We start from the raw sequence: 15,004 nt of genomic DNA, 5'->3' as shown, positions 1-15,004 counted from the left end.
GGTAAGAACAAAATTGAAATGTAAAAAAAAAACCAGAAGCACAAGAAACAAACATATGGAGCACATATATATTATCTTATGAGGTAAAGAAAAGCCTCTGTGGACACATACAGGACATACAGACCCACCAATAAATGGGGCAGACAATCACAAAATAGGTAGTAGTATTTAAGTAAAGTTTATTTACAGAGTGCTTTTCACAGACACAAAGTGGTTTCCAACACAAAAAGTAAAAACTAGGAAATGGGGAAAAGAAAAGCAGTAAGCAAAACCAAAAGAAAACAAGAGAAAGCTAGCATTCATAGTAAAGCAGATAGTAACTAAAAGACAAATAAGTAATACCTGGCCTTGAAGAATACCAAGAAGCAGGATGACAGAGGCGGAGGAAACCAGAAAGGAATAAAAAGAGAAGCACAACCAAACAAACCCATTTAACACAAAATATAGAGTGAGGACAATATCTAATACCCCAGAATCCTAATAATTAAAAATAATGCAGTCTAAATAGGTTTTACATTAAACAACTAATACTCCATTAGCAATTTCAAAGTCAAATTAAACTTTATTGTCATCTCTGCTATATACAGTACAGTATATAGAGAGACCAGACGACGAGGCTCCAGTTCCATTCAGTGCAAAAGACAATAAATATAAGAAGAGAAATAAATATACAGTTCAAGACTAAGGTAATGGGATCAATAACAATTTACAATTTGAATTATTTAAAGTGACCAGTGTAGCAGCTAGTAATCATGAGCAGGATAGACAACTGATGGGTCTGCTTGGCACAGTTCAGTTTTGTGGGATGCCAGCTGGTTGTGTGTTTGGATCACTTATGCAGGCCAAACTTACCAGATTTAATTGATTGTTCAACGTTCAAAGGAAGATAGGTTTCATACCTAGTAGCCAAATAAAGTAGAAACTGCTAATTACTAACGTTTTAAACTGTTATTACCAAATAGACATGAAATAAAACCACGCAAGTCCTTATAGAATAATTATTACCAAAACATCACAACCTAACAACCTAAAAGTATTAACTTTACTTACTTTCTTTAACTTTCTCTAAAGCGTTTTTTAGGAAACTCAGCTGGTTTAATTAGCTTGAACATTATATAAAGTAGTTCTATTTGGTCGTATCCTTTTATTTATTTATGTTTGCTAAAAGCGTGGACAGACCTTTTTGTGGTGTTTATATATTCCCCCGTCCTGAATCGGTTGCACATAAACCTGCTGCCTTCCAGCTTGAGTTTAAGCTTGCAGCTTCTTTCGGGTTTTTTTCACCCCTCTCATTGGAATTTTCCTTTGGCGCAATGCATAAAGCTCAGGTGGTTTGCGCATGAGTAACTTTGGGAGGAGGGTGGTCAAAGTTCCAGGTACAAAGTCAACAAACAGCCACAGTCTTAAGATGAAGGAACCTACCACCACCTGCTATGTGAGTATATATTTTTGACTGATCGCACAACTTCCACATTCAAATCAAATGTTTCAGGCACTCATGGTGTATCATTTATCACTTTTCAGTATCACCAGCTCTATCAAAATGCGAAACAATATTCAAAAAATGGGGAATACTTCTGCAAAGAGCTCATGTCCGTTTTCCAGCAAAGGTACGCTGACTGTGGTTAGAAAACACCTGAGTCACTTTAGGAGTTACTGTTTGACCCAGGTTTTTTTTCTTCTTCTTCCTTGCTGCAATCTTTTTCCTGTTCCAGGGCAGAGTTGGAGCTCACTTACTCCAAAGGCCTACAAAAACTCGCGGGCAAACTCATCAGGGCCTCCAAAGGAATGTCAAACAAGTAAGGGTGACACTGTCTTTTGTCAGTTTTGTGTTTAACATGACCTCTTCCTGGGACTGATTGCCATGCGCCGTACAGGAATAATAGTGTGATGAGCAATAACATGCAGCCACCAAGTTAGATGTGATCAAAACACAGGCAGGTGTCAGGCTAATTAGCCCACAGCTCTAACCTTTTCATGCTGGCTCCCCACTCAGTTCCACCCACAGTGCCTGGTGTCATGTGTCAGATGAGATGTACTCAAGAGCAGACGCCCACAGGTAGTTTTCAACCTGAGTTCAGCTCGAGTCTGCGCCAGTTGAATGATTAAACAAATGTTATCTTGAGCTGGAGTTTAAATGCAGATTTATGTCTTCATTTCAGATCAGTAGGAAATGCATTTCAGCAGGAAGCAGTTCTGGAAATACGACAAGTCTTAGACGAGCATAATAAGAGGAAGAGGCCTGTATGTAATTCAGTCTTTCCTTTTATCAAAATCTCTCTGCTACAGTTTTCAGTGATAGCACAATATGCCACTCTTTTCTAGCTTGACAGTGCCATTGAAAGAACCGGAAAGCTTGTTACTGCTAACTGGAGTGAGCAACTGAAGGTAAGGGCGTGTTGTAAACATATACAGGGACAGAAATTGGCTTTGGTGGAGCTGCTGAATCATAAATCCATAAAATGACTGTATCGGCAAAAATATGTTGGCCTGTACAGTCAGAGAATTGCTATACTGTGGATACCTGCAAGAATGCATTAGAATGTATGCAGAACTCACAGGTCTGACATAAGCTTTAATAATATATGTGTTTGAACAGTTGCATGCCATTAAAAGGAGGGTCATGCTGAGGAATTATGATACTTTACGATTTGGTTTGATGGCACATTATAAAGTCTGGAATTGTGACCAGCCATAACCTTTCAAAATGGGTAGATGTATCATTAGTCACTGTGATGTTTGGCCTTATGAACCATAATGATCATGCATCAAATGACTCTGTTGTAACCGTTTCCAGGAACTTTTTGGCTGCAATGCAAATCTGATATAAAGCTTTTTTTAACACGTGACTCATTCGTTGAAAATGTTTTGAAAAATAATAAAATAAAATAATAAAATAAAATAATAAAGTGTTTTTGTAGCTATGAGTGTAAAATTTGATATCTACAAAAATAAACTCACAAGAAGCCAAGATAAATGATTTATCTTTCAAATTCAGTCTGTCCCTTTTGACACACAGCATCACAAAGTAGTTGTAGCACAAAGTTCATAATAATATATTCATATAATATATTCATTTGATTGATTTCATTTGATTTCTTCTTTCTAAACTAGATCAAAAAGAAATTAATTGGACTAACAAGAGAACACGAGGCTCTGTTCAACTTTGTTGAAAACAACAAACACATCTCCACTGAGAAAGAAAAACAGAAGGTACAGAATGTGTCATACTGTTTTTATCATTGCAGTCTTTTTCACCACGGGGGGGGGGGGGGGATACTTACCGGAAAACGCTGTCAGCATGGTTGCTAAAGTTTTCTCTCTGTTCTTGACTCCAGATGCTTAACAGGCTGACTAAGTCAGCAGAGATGCAGGCGCGGGTGGATGAGGAGTACTTTAATATCAACATGGAGGGTCATCAGATAAGACTCAAGTGGGAAAACACATTGAAAAACTGCTACCAGGTGGAGAAAATAGTTTCCTACTTATCATTTTGTGGGCATTTAGCTGTTCCTCTTATTAAGAGTGGCTCTTTATGAGATAACGGGGCTCAGTGACGTAGTCAAGAGTTTTTCATTAGTGTATAAGATTTCACTTCTGATTGGTTCCAGAAAACTCTGAAAGCACAGCTTATCTCCCAGGACAGTATGTTCTGTATTTTGAGCACAAAAACCAGACGTGAATCCAGTTGAGAACCTTTGGGAAATTATGTATTGATGCCTAAATGCTGGGGATCTTCCAGGACAGTATGTTCTGTATTTTGAGCACAAAAACCAGACGTGAATCCAGTTGAGAACCTTTGAGAAATTATGTATTGATGCCTAAATGCTGGGGATCTTCCAGGACAGTATGTTCTGTATTTTGAGCACAAAAACCAGACGTGAATCCAGTTGAGAACCTTTGGGAAATTATGTATTGATGCCTAAATGCTGGGGATCTTCCAGGACACCATCCACAGACTCATCAGAATGAGGTCATAAGCCTTACTGAGCCACATTGTGACTCCGGTTGGATCGGCCTGTAACATCAGGTTTTAACTTTGCCAGTTGGTGTAATCTTCAAGGATGGTTGATGATTATGAGTTCTACTAACCGTGGTTATGTCATTTTGTTCTCAATGAATTATGCAACATACATTTCAGTAGCGATTTTTTAGCTTACATTTCTTTCATCAAAATCCACTCTGTGCAGCAGTAGACATTGCATGTATTTTCAGAGATTCCCACATTTATTTAGTGTACACGTTGTTTAATAAGGACACAGTACCAGAACTTGGGGCTGCTGGCTTAAGCCTGTGATCTTTCTTTTACTCTGCACATGGTCTTTCCACACATTATGACCTGAATCACTTGGTGCATTTATTGAATTTATGAGTTAGATGGCAATCATCTAACTCAAGGGCATATATTTGTTGTTATGTGCTCCATGGTTTAAATGGCCAGGAGATTATCTAAACAAGGACTTTCTCACTTTCTGCTCTTTCAGATCATACAGGAGCTGGAGAAGCAACGGATTGAACTTCTAGGCAACATCCTAAAAAGATATAACCTCCAAATGTACAGCTTTGGACAGACCCTCAAACATGTGAGACATCCTGACCACCATCATCCAGTACACGTTGAATCACTGGTATATTAAGGATATTATATCACCTATGCATACTTGTGCTACTTTTAGGGCCAAACACAGATAGAACAGGCAGTCCAAAGGGTGGACACTGATAAAGACATACAAGCCCTGGTAGAAGAGAACAGAAACACCACTGAAGATCACAAAGCCGAGTTTTTGATGGCTGATTATTTCGTAAGTCTTTGGTGTCTGCTGTTGCATTTCAAACCGAGGTATTTTTTTCTGCAGGCGGTCATCTCTGCAGGGGGCATCTTTTTATGTTAGTGTGTGTGTGCTACATATAAAAAAGTTACTGGTAGGGCCTGACAGAAATCCTGTACCGTGATCTACTCTATATTTACTGTTACATAAATATAGCTATACATATATACAACATATACGTTTTTTAAAGATGTGGCTTCTATGGAAATATGATGGTAACCTCAATGAGATTTTTCTGATGTAATAAAATGTAGTTACTGTATAGGGACATGTACGATTGGGGTGCAACATGCAGCATGTCTGAAATGTTTTCAGGACGAATTCAAAGTTAACATGCTACTTTTAATCCCTGTAGATTTAACCATCGATGGTAGATTTTAAAAAATGTTTCTGATTTAATAAGTGACCAGGTATCTATGCTCAGGAGGAAGACAGCAAATCATTCATGGACAAAGACAGAAGAAGAGAGGCAATCAAGCTTAAACTTCAGCGCCTCGACGAGAATATTACGAAAACAAAGAAAGACTGTGAAGGCAAGCTGTGTTACGCAACTTTTAAAATAACAGGTTAAATCATTTGCTGTTTTTCTGTCATTCTAATTCTTACAATGTGTCGCAGGAATTGAAAAACTTATGAAAACATACTCTGAAAATCCATCTTTTTCCAACCAAAAGAACCTTGAGGAAACCGAGCAGCAGCTTGATGAGGTAAATAGTGGACAGTAATGCCAGAGTGGATGTGGATTTATGCTGCCGTGTGCTGTTTGATGTTTTCTTCAAACAGACCATGAATCCAGGGTTCCCAATTGCTCACTAATGTCAACTCATGTATAGAATACTCTAAAACTGGATCTCCTGGAGGCTACTCATTACAAACTCTCTACATCGCTGTCTAAATTAGAAGGGAAACCAAAGTCCCATCACCGGTTCAGCAACAGTATTCTGAAATGGAAGGACAAGGTAAGACTTCCATTATGAAGCCGCCTTTTGTTGGCACAGAGGATTTGTAACTAAAATGTGACTGGACTGAATCCTCAGCTTAATAGGAACAGACTTGATAGGGGGTTAACTTTAATCTCTTACTCTGCATACCCCATACATATCTACCAGTAACATATTTAAAGCAGATTAACTGGAACTATAGTGGAATATTGGTTTTACTGGACAGATGGTGCAAGTAAGAAACAGGATCTTTTTGATTTTCCCAGAAATAAAAGCGCAGTGTGCACAAGATTCTTTTCAGTATCTGCTACCTTGCATCTTCAGTACTTCCTGTCATTCACACGCATGTATTCTGTTTTGCTTCTACAGACTTTCATTCCTCTCCTTCAATACTTCCACCTGCTAGCTTGTTGATTACAGTTATTTTACACTTAATATTTAGCATCAACTGGTGAATCAGGTTGCTGGGGCAGGTGATTTGCTGGGGCAACATGCCTGTTGTAGCTGGTGGTTTGGTATTGCATCAATAAATATACTTATGTTTGGTTCACATGTAGAGGCAAAATGTTTTTACTTGAGATAAAATATTTGCCCGTTTTTTTCTGAATGAACAAGATTGTTTTTATTCTATATTATTAGGGATCCTGTCCTTTCCTGTATCTCGTGAGTCACTGCATAAACAGCATGAATGCATTTCTGATGAATCATCTCACATTCAAAATCGGCTCATAACATTACCACCTGCAGTACATAAAGACACAAACTGTCTCGATGCAAAGCAAATTACAGCTAAATTACACTAAATTGGTAGGTAGGACAGTTTGCTTGCAGGAAAATGAGCAAATGAGAACTTCTCTTGTTATTTCAAGTTATCTTATTAAATTGGAAAAACACCAGAAATAAAAAGACTGGAATATCAAAAAGGTGAATTTTTATTTTATATTACATCGTTGTACAGTTCTGTGTTTACGCTTCTGTAAAGACAAATGCTGCAGCTGAAACCCTTTCTTCTGTTCAAGGACTGTGAACATAGTCTAGTTCAGCTGGCTCGTCCAGTCAGACTCAGGAGGACACCCTTCAGATCCCGGCAGTCACTGAGAGCTTCCATCATTTACAAAGGACCACCTCTGTTTGTGGCACAGCAGTCTGTGGATCCTTCAAAAAATGCCACTGACCAGGTCAGTTCTACAAGCACAACACAGGAAAGTCAAACTGCAGAGAGTGGCAGCACTGTTAATGGAGTCTTGGAGCCTCACGCGGAAGAGGACAAAGGACAAGGTAATTCATTTACAGAGCACAGATACAACTGTTTGTTTAAAATTACAACATCTGGAAATTCAGGAAATTAAAGCACTAAAACCAATTATTTTTAGCAGATAAAACAACCCCAGAGTTGTGCAGTATAGGAAAATGCAAGGCCATTTACAACTTCACCCCTGGGCACGACGATGAACTGGCTCTGAACGAAGGTAAGTGACACTAAACTGCAGTTTACTAAAAACGTCTGCGTTTCTTAAAAGCAAAGATTTAAAGTTTAACTGAAAAAATCATGTTTTACAGGAGATTTACTAGACATTTATTCCAAGGAAGAAAACGGCTGGTGGTTTGGCATGCTGAACAGGCAGACGGGCCATTTCCCATCAACCTATGTTGAAGAGCTACCTCGGTTAAGCAGCATTAAATCATCTGATGCCTGACCGACCCTGAATCAAATTCTAACCACAGCGATGCCAAACATTCATTAGAAACTTAGTTTGAAAAGAACAATATCTGTTTATGCACCGATTTTAATTTGGTTAATTATTCAACATTTGTCACATTCAGTTCTTGTATATTTATGAAGTGCGATGTACATTCAGCATCTTAACACTGCCCCCTGGGTATTTTGTAATGCTCCAAGGATTAAAGTTGAACATAACAGTAATATCAAATAACAAGTTTTTTCATAATTTATATTACACTCATACAAGGTCGACTAACACAAGGCTTTAATAAAGAAGTGCTTTATTACATCATTGATGTCTGTAGCACGTGTAAAAAAGAGATTTGTAACAAACAAATAAAATAAAACTGTTTACATCAATGTTTAAGTGGTCAGTTCCTTATTATTCAGGATTAAAAGGTAAGCAGTTGTCCAAATGTCCATTCACTCGCTGGGCCCACATCCTCATTTTAGGTTTGACAGCGTTATCGTAGATAAAGGTGAACGGCTTGGACATTCATTGAGCTGCGGTTTGAGCAAGGCCTCGAAGGGGACTGGCGTGGTCCCGCTCCTGAAATTCATATACTTATCTCCAACAAGAACTCGTCTGAAATGATGCCAAAAAAGAAACTTAATCTTTTTAATAAGAAGAATTCACACTTGTTAGCTACTGAGTACAAAAGAGTATTTGAAATTCAAATCTAAGAGCCCCGAAGTTGACTTTTAATTTAAAGATTTGTAATCCTCCACTGATTACTCCATTGAATCCACCGTGCTTTCTTTAGTCCAAATTGCAGGGAGAATGTCACTGCGTGCTTTTCATCCTTTCCTGCGTTCAATTTTAGCGACGCGTCTGAGAGATAAACTCCTTCCTCACATTTGCCAGGAATGCTGGTAAATTATTGGTCTCCTGAAGTCGCTTTTCCAAGGCTGGCAAACACTCGAGCACGGGGTCACTGGAGACAACTGTAAAATAGAGCCACAAAATATCAGGTTGTTCCAATGTTTCTCTCCGGCCTTATTTGAACCAATTTTACAAACACATTAAATATCAGTGTGTTTTTTGGTCTTCCTATAGCTTTTTAAATAATAATAAAAATCTCATATCTATATTTGTGAATCTGTTTGAAATTAATACACAGAAATACTATTACATTACACAGGGTTGTGAAAAAAAAAGTAGAGGTATTTAACTTACTTTGGTATGATCCGCTTTCATTAATCCCCATCGTGATGACATAGGCGCTGTCTGGATCAGAGGGGTTGATGTTTCGGAAAACAAACTGCAACTTTTCACCTTTAAAAGTTCAAAACAAAGTTCTTGAGTCGTATCAGAAGCGGCGTGTGTCACAAGGTGAAATCGCAACAACCAGCTGACCATCATTAAGTTGCACAACACTTTTTCAGTAACAGTACACATGTCCAGAGTTTCTTCACGATCTGATTATATTCACTCTGAGCTGTGCATGTCTTTATCGTTAATGATGATACATACAAGCATAAATATCAATCAGTTCACCATGGTAACAGGAATATGCAGAGCAGAGCCTTCATTTTAATCCACCGAAGGTAAAAAAATATTACTTTATGATTATAGTCTTTCTATTCAGTGCATTCAACTCAACCAATTGACAATTAAGCAGGAGTTTGTAGGTCAGAATTACTCTAGTTTGGATATGTGCATGCAGACAGCTTCAGAAACATGATGAATGTGGTTCCACTGTTTTAACTAGTACTCATGTACTGATTATTTATTCCATTCCAACAAAAAAAATCTAAATAATTATAATAATATTGATTTGTCACTTCTGAATAGCTAGAGCTTTTATCCTTATGGTTGTTTTATTTTAGAAAGTATCATAACCATATCGGTCATGATCAGTCTAAAAGGAACAGCAAGACCAAAACCTCTTGCACAAAAATCTGTTACAGATAACATAAACAAGAGTCGACAAACATATGTATATCAAAAATGGATGGTTTTTGCATACCTTTAACCAGCTGTGTTTTGCCGAGGATTGTTCGTACCTCCAACCCCAGATGATCCTGAAAGACGAGTCTGGCTTTTTGGAGATTCTTCAGTCTGTCTTTGTTTGCTTTGTATTGAGATTCAATCACTGAAATGTAGGCAGAAAAAATAAGTGTACTATACAATACAGTCACAGTTTAATATTTAATTTATACGTTATAGCATCGGTGTCACAATCCCACAATCTTACGTTCTTTTCTCTTGGTTTGTTCTTCTTTAAGCTTCTCAATCTTCTGGATAATGTCCTCTTTCTGCATATCCTTCTCCTGAATCTCAGATATCACTTCAGATATTGCCTGTCGTTTCTCTTTTAAAGCCACTTTTTTCCATTCGAGGTCTACGAGGCAAACATTATGTCAGTACTCAAGTTGTGTCAGTACAACTAAGTCCAGAGATAAAGTGAAGATGCGGAAGCAGCATTACAAACCACCATTTTCACATGTACACTTGAACTCAGCAGTATGACCTACATTTAAGGTACATGCTAATACTGTGTGCCTGATTTACTGAAACTCACCTTTTTTGAATGTCTGTATTGTTTCAAACAATATGTCATCATCCTTACACTTCTTTAAACACGTATCTGCAACAGAAAACATTTATTATCAGCCATATCTGACAACTCTAATCAAGTAAGAAAATATGTATAATGTTGTAATCCACTGTGCTGGACGATACTCAGACTGTCTTAAAACACTCCAAAAACACAACTTTGGACCTAGTTGTTATTAAACCTGTAAGACTAAATGTTACTCATAATTAATATTCTCTTTCTTTGACATGTTTGCCTTTATTGGATAGTGAAGCAGTGAAGATAGGAAAGTGAGGAAAAAAAGGGGACAAGAGACTAAAACTAAAAAGTCCAAAACTAAAAAAGTCCATGTGCAATTTCTTTTCTATTGAAATAAAGGATAATGATAATGAAAAAAAAGCTGAACAGGGTAGCATTCATGACAGATGTTTGTATATGTCATTAAAAATAAATTACCAAGTGCTGACTTCACAAACTGCCTGTGGGATTGGGCCAACTCTGTCGTTGTGTCTATTATGTCTGTGTATGTTTTAAGCTCCTTGTTGTGGATCTCCTCCATTGCACTTGTAAACCTATCGCTCATGTTTGGGTCAGTGATGGACATCATGGTGCTTTGTTATGAATCTGTGGTAAAACACAAACACAAGCACAATTTTCACTGCAGAGCCAGACAACTGTACTGGTCGGTCAACACTGGCGCAGAACAGAATACAGAAAAAGCTGCTCAGAGTAATTTATTTGTCCAGGATATGAGTGTCGCCCACAATCAAAGACATGATCACGTAATGATGAAGATGAAATGGTAATAAAAATCTATAAAGAACATTAGAAAAAGAACATTATAAATAAACAGCAACAAGTAACAAAGTTGTGGATAAGACATTAAATTAATTGCAGTTAATTGTTTTTGATTTAGCGCACAAAGCAGTCAAATAAACTTTTAATGACATTTTTTATTTTATTTTAAAGTCAGTTAACTATTTTAATGCTGAACGCGCTCTGAATGCTGCTGTTTATTTCTAACATGAAGTCTGTACATTAGAGCTCTGAAACGGATGGAAATGGATGGAAACGAACATTAAGGGTTACTCTGTGTGCTCAGCTCTGACACTTTCCTGTAGCCTAAAACGAAGATGAGACCTTGCTTTGTGAGTAGATTAAAATGAAATTGATCTAATCGATTGAACAGGTATTTTTGGTGTTCTCTGTATTCTTTGCTCTGTTTACAAAGCTGTGTAAACAGCTTCCAGCAAGGTAAAACAGCCTTAGCAGCAGATTAAAGATCAAGTATAAAAACATTTCTTGCATCATGTATGCATGTAAATCACAGAATCTGATGTACAGCTAGTGCTTAACAACTTGCACACATTCCCCCAGCAGAGAATCTACACGGCTTTTAAGACATGCTGTAAATAAAAGAATCTGAGAAAATGTGGCACTTTCGGCCAAAACATTGCTTCGTAATAAACCCCCCAGGCGATTGTGTGTAATCTAGCAGTGTATTTTTAGTAAATTGTTAATTTTATAGTTGTTAGTGCTCTAGTAAACTTTTTTTTCCTTTGGCTTAACCAATGTACAATGACCCAGACGTTATGGAGATAAAAGCAAGATTAAAAAGTACAACAGTACAGAACAGGCTGTGCTGTACTGTGTTGTATTTACATGAATCTTCTAAAAGACATATAGTTATGCACTGTGGCTGTTAGTTCCAGCAAACAATGACACCAAAACATTTCAAAGCATATCAAAGAGTACAGCTGAAACCATGGTCAGTTAAAACAGTTTTAAATGTTTACTGGCATAATTAGTTATTTAATTAGTTCACAATCGACCTGTCGCTAGTAAAAGCTGGCTTTATTATTTAAATAATGGATTGCATTTTATATAGAGCTTTTCGGGACCCCTCAAAGCGCTTTACAATTCCACTATTCATTCACTCTCACATTCACACACTGGTGGAGGCAAGCTACAGTTGTAGCCATATCGCGCCATCGGCCCCTCTGGCCAACGGAAGGGCCGAGTAGGCGGTAGGTGAAGTGTCTTGCCCAAGGACACAACGACCGAGACTGTCCGTGCCGGGGCTCGAACCGGCAACCTTCCGATTACAAGACGAACTGCCAACTCTTGAGCCACGATCGCCGAATACAACATTATTTGTGTATATCGGACAACCGGTGACGTAACAGCTACACCAAAACCTACTAACAACGTTAGCATTGGCATGCTAACGTTAGCCGGGGGAACATTAGCGGTTAGTTCGTCATCGATTAGCTTGCAAATGAAACCAAATGATATTTTACAAATGTGGCTTACACTAGTCAGTCCATTAACGTTTCAGTGTAACACTCACATGTTTTGAAGAGAACTCTAGATTTACGTCTTGCTGTTGCGCAGGTCGTTATTTTCAAAAATCCGCGGTCTACGCGTAGGGGGCGGGCACTCAACGACAACCGGAAATTACGTTTATCATTCATATTATTTTCTCTGCTTTCAAATGAGCTAAAGATTGTTATGTTTTTAAACCGAGAAAACATGGTTTAAAAATATTAAATAACCCACTCCTCTTGCTAAATTTATATTTATAATGATATATATAATGTTTTCAGGATGTTTTTTGCTAAAACGATATCCCACCTTGTGGTCAGTTGTGGAAGTTCAGATGGATCCGAAATTCCGTCCAAACTATATAAAACAACATTATACTTTTTTCAGTATTTGTGCTCTGATTAGAATGGGAAGATAGCTGAATGCTAACAGATGTACTCAGTGAACTCTACTGTGCCAGATGCCAGATGGGCTGTGTTTTTCTCTTGCAGCATTATAGGAAGCTCATTTTGTTGCTACGTTCACTGAGAATGAGAATATTAATGAGGCTGAAAGGATCCAGCAGGTTACGTGGAACTGTCTTTCTTCGTGTGTACAATGGCTAATATTTAACAATTGTAAAAGCAATGTTGTGTGAAAAATCTAATGTCTACATGCTCAGGGTGTAAACAGTTTTGTAACATGTCTTAAAATGCTGAGCCCTAATGGCAACATTATTTTATGTTGGGTTCAAAGCAAAGATATTGCAGTTGTTGCCATGGCTTCATTTAATGATTTATGATGCCAGGTTGATATAAAGTTCCTGAGGTAGGAAAGGGCTCACGGTGCTTTAGCTGGCATTGAAGAAGAAGCTGTTGCAGTTGTGTACATAGATAGGGAACCACATGGATTTTGTCTACAGCTTTGGTGTGCAGGTTATACAGTACCTGCAGAACAACTACTGGCAATACCATGACTTCATTGATTTTGTGTCAGTAGTGGGTGACCCTCGTAATATTTTGTCTGTTTATTTTCCTCTCTGGTTCCATCTCAGTCACAATGTTGGAACCAAGATGATTTGGGTGGCTGTCATTGGAGACTGGTTCAACCTTATTTTTAAATGGTAAGCCTACTCTTAGGTTAGCATTTGTATCTTTATTTTATGTATTTCTGAACTTTATTCTTATATTTTCTTTTGCAGGATTTTATTTGGGCACCGACCATACTGGTGGGTGCAAGAAACACCCTTCTACCACAATGATTCAAAACCACATTTGGACCAGTTTCATATCACTTGTGAAACAGGGCCAGGTTAGTATGCATGTACGAGTCGGTACTTAAAGCTATTAAAGTGTAGAAAACTTTATTTAATGTTTTTCTGAACAGGCTGTCCATCTGGTCACGCCATGGGCTCATCATGCGTGTGGTATGTGATGATCACTTCTGCTTTAAATTATGCTCGGCCCTCCCGTGCCTCATCTGTACACAGCTTTCAAAGGTGAGAGGTTATATACATCTTTACAATTAAGTTAGTTGTCTTGTCTTTTTTTAAATATGTATTATTCCTACAGGTTTTGTCTTCTGAGGTCCTTTTTGTGGATGACTTTCTGGGTCATTCAGATAAGTGTTTGCATCTCCAGGATTTTTATTGCAACACACTTTCCACATCAAGTTATCCTCGGTGTTTTCACAGGTGTGTTCCACTCTGCTGTCAAAAAAATATCTGATATATCTGTTGTTTTGTTTTAGGACTAAAAACCCTTTTTCTTTCTTTAATGTGTAGGCATGCTGATTGCTGAGGCCTTTAATCACATCCCCTCAGTCTACAATGCAAGCTTGAAAGTTTACCTCCAAACCAACATTTTTCTTTTCTCTTTCGCTGTTTGCTTTTATCTGCTCTTTAAACTGTTGGATATCGATCCCATGTGGTCAGTCAGCAAAGCCAAGAAGTGGTGCGCTAACCCAGACTGGATCCATCTCGACACGACGCCTTTTGCCGGTCTGGTTAGAAACCTGGGAGCCTTATTTGGTCTGGGCCTGGCAGTGAACTCTGAGATGTTCGTTCAGAGCTGCAAAGGGAAGAACGGCTGCAAAAGTATGTTTAAACTCATGTGCGTGACTGCAACGCTCACATTTCTGCAACTGTACAACTTTATTAAAATGCCCACTCACAATGAGGCTCTGTTTTATATACTGTCGTTCTGTAAAAGTGCTTCAATACCTCTCGGTGTGGTTGCTGTTATTCCTTACTGTGTTAATTTGCTCATCAGAGAGCATGAAGAGAGGAAGCTAGCTTAGACAGTGGAGCAGCTTTCAAGTTTTAAAATATTACCCCCAACACTTATTGATCAAGGATATCAGCAAGGTTGAATGGTAGTGTTGGCAAACAAGTGTAAATATGTATGTGTATTATGGCCGTAATCACACGAGGACTGAAACAGTGTATGTTTAAAAAAGTTGCATTTGTGGGTTTGAATAACATGTTTTGAAATTTTCATTTGTTTGATCTGTTGCTTACCTGAGTCCATTCTATGGTGTTTGTTTTATATGTAAATCACAATAACTGTAAAGACTGTTGAATTTCTTATTAAAGAGTTTCTTTGGGACATTATACAACCCTGGAATCATTTGGGAGATGCTTTTGCCTGAAGTGTTTTCCCATTTTTT

General features: G+C 37.9%; 3 protein-coding genes across 7 annotated transcripts; 2 read left to right on the top strand and 1 right to left on the bottom strand.

Annotated features, from left to right (window-relative positions):
* Positions 1-1,285: 1,285 nt before the first annotated feature.
* On the top strand, positions 1,286-7,842 carry nostrin (nitric oxide synthase trafficking). 2 transcript variants are annotated; one of them, XM_035906850.2, is made up of 16 exons: positions 1,286-1,435; positions 1,525-1,610; positions 1,716-1,799; positions 1,997-2,059; positions 2,163-2,244; positions 2,326-2,388; positions 3,115-3,213; positions 3,339-3,464; positions 4,485-4,583; positions 4,677-4,802; positions 5,254-5,362; positions 5,448-5,536; positions 5,663-5,788; positions 6,790-7,048; positions 7,144-7,239; positions 7,331-7,842. In XM_035906850.2, exons 1-16 carry the CDS (start codon positions 1,340-1,342, stop codon positions 7,465-7,467), a joined length of 1,740 nt encoding a protein of 579 aa, XP_035762743.2. In that variant the 5' UTR covers positions 1,286-1,339; the 3' UTR covers positions 7,468-7,842. The 2 variants fall into 2 exon arrangements, with proteins under 2 accessions (XP_035762743.2, XP_006788729.3); XM_006788666.3 differs by having other exon boundaries at positions 1,384-1,435; positions 7,147-7,239.
* spc25 (SPC25 component of NDC80 kinetochore complex) lies at positions 7,742-12,479 on the bottom strand. 2 transcript variants are annotated; one of them, XM_006788512.3, is made up of 7 exons: positions 12,384-12,479; positions 10,490-10,657; positions 10,019-10,084; positions 9,692-9,838; positions 9,464-9,589; positions 8,671-8,769; positions 7,742-8,438 (listed from the first exon to the last, which is right to left on the bottom strand). In XM_006788512.3, the coding sequence occupies exons 2-7, from the start codon at positions 10,638-10,640 to the stop codon at positions 8,314-8,316; spliced, it is 714 nt and encodes a 237-aa protein (XP_006788575.1). In that variant the 5' UTR covers positions 10,641-10,657; positions 12,384-12,479; the 3' UTR covers positions 7,742-8,313. The 2 variants fall into 2 exon arrangements, with proteins under 2 accessions (XP_006788575.1, XP_087685703.1); XM_087829577.1 differs by having other exon boundaries at positions 9,501-9,589.
* On the top strand, positions 12,051-14,753 carry LOC102784429 (glucose-6-phosphatase 2-like). Of its 3 annotated transcripts, none has more exons than XM_087829575.1 (6): positions 12,051-12,284; positions 13,392-13,460; positions 13,539-13,648; positions 13,724-13,835; positions 13,909-14,030; positions 14,121-14,753. In XM_087829575.1, the coding sequence occupies exons 2-6, from the start codon at positions 13,411-13,413 to the stop codon at positions 14,633-14,635; spliced, it is 909 nt and encodes a 302-aa protein (XP_087685701.1). In that variant the 5' UTR covers positions 12,051-12,284; positions 13,392-13,410; the 3' UTR covers positions 14,636-14,753. The 3 variants fall into 3 exon arrangements, with proteins under 3 accessions (XP_087685701.1, XP_087685702.1, XP_006788574.1); XM_087829576.1 differs by lacking the exon at positions 12,051-12,284 and adding an exon at positions 12,925-12,946; XM_006788511.2 differs by lacking the exon at positions 12,051-12,284 and having other exon boundaries at positions 13,243-13,460.
* Positions 14,754-15,004: the final 251 nt, after the last annotated feature.

This window comes from Neolamprologus brichardi, chromosome 16 (assembly GCF_056152115.1).
Source record: "Neolamprologus brichardi isolate AB-2024 chromosome 16, ASM5615211v1, whole genome shotgun sequence".
In the NCBI taxonomy this organism is placed as follows: domain Eukaryota; kingdom Metazoa; phylum Chordata; class Actinopteri; order Cichliformes; family Cichlidae; genus Neolamprologus; species Neolamprologus brichardi.
Note: the sequence above shows the minus strand (reverse complement) of the source record. Positions and strands in the feature narration are given on the sequence as shown.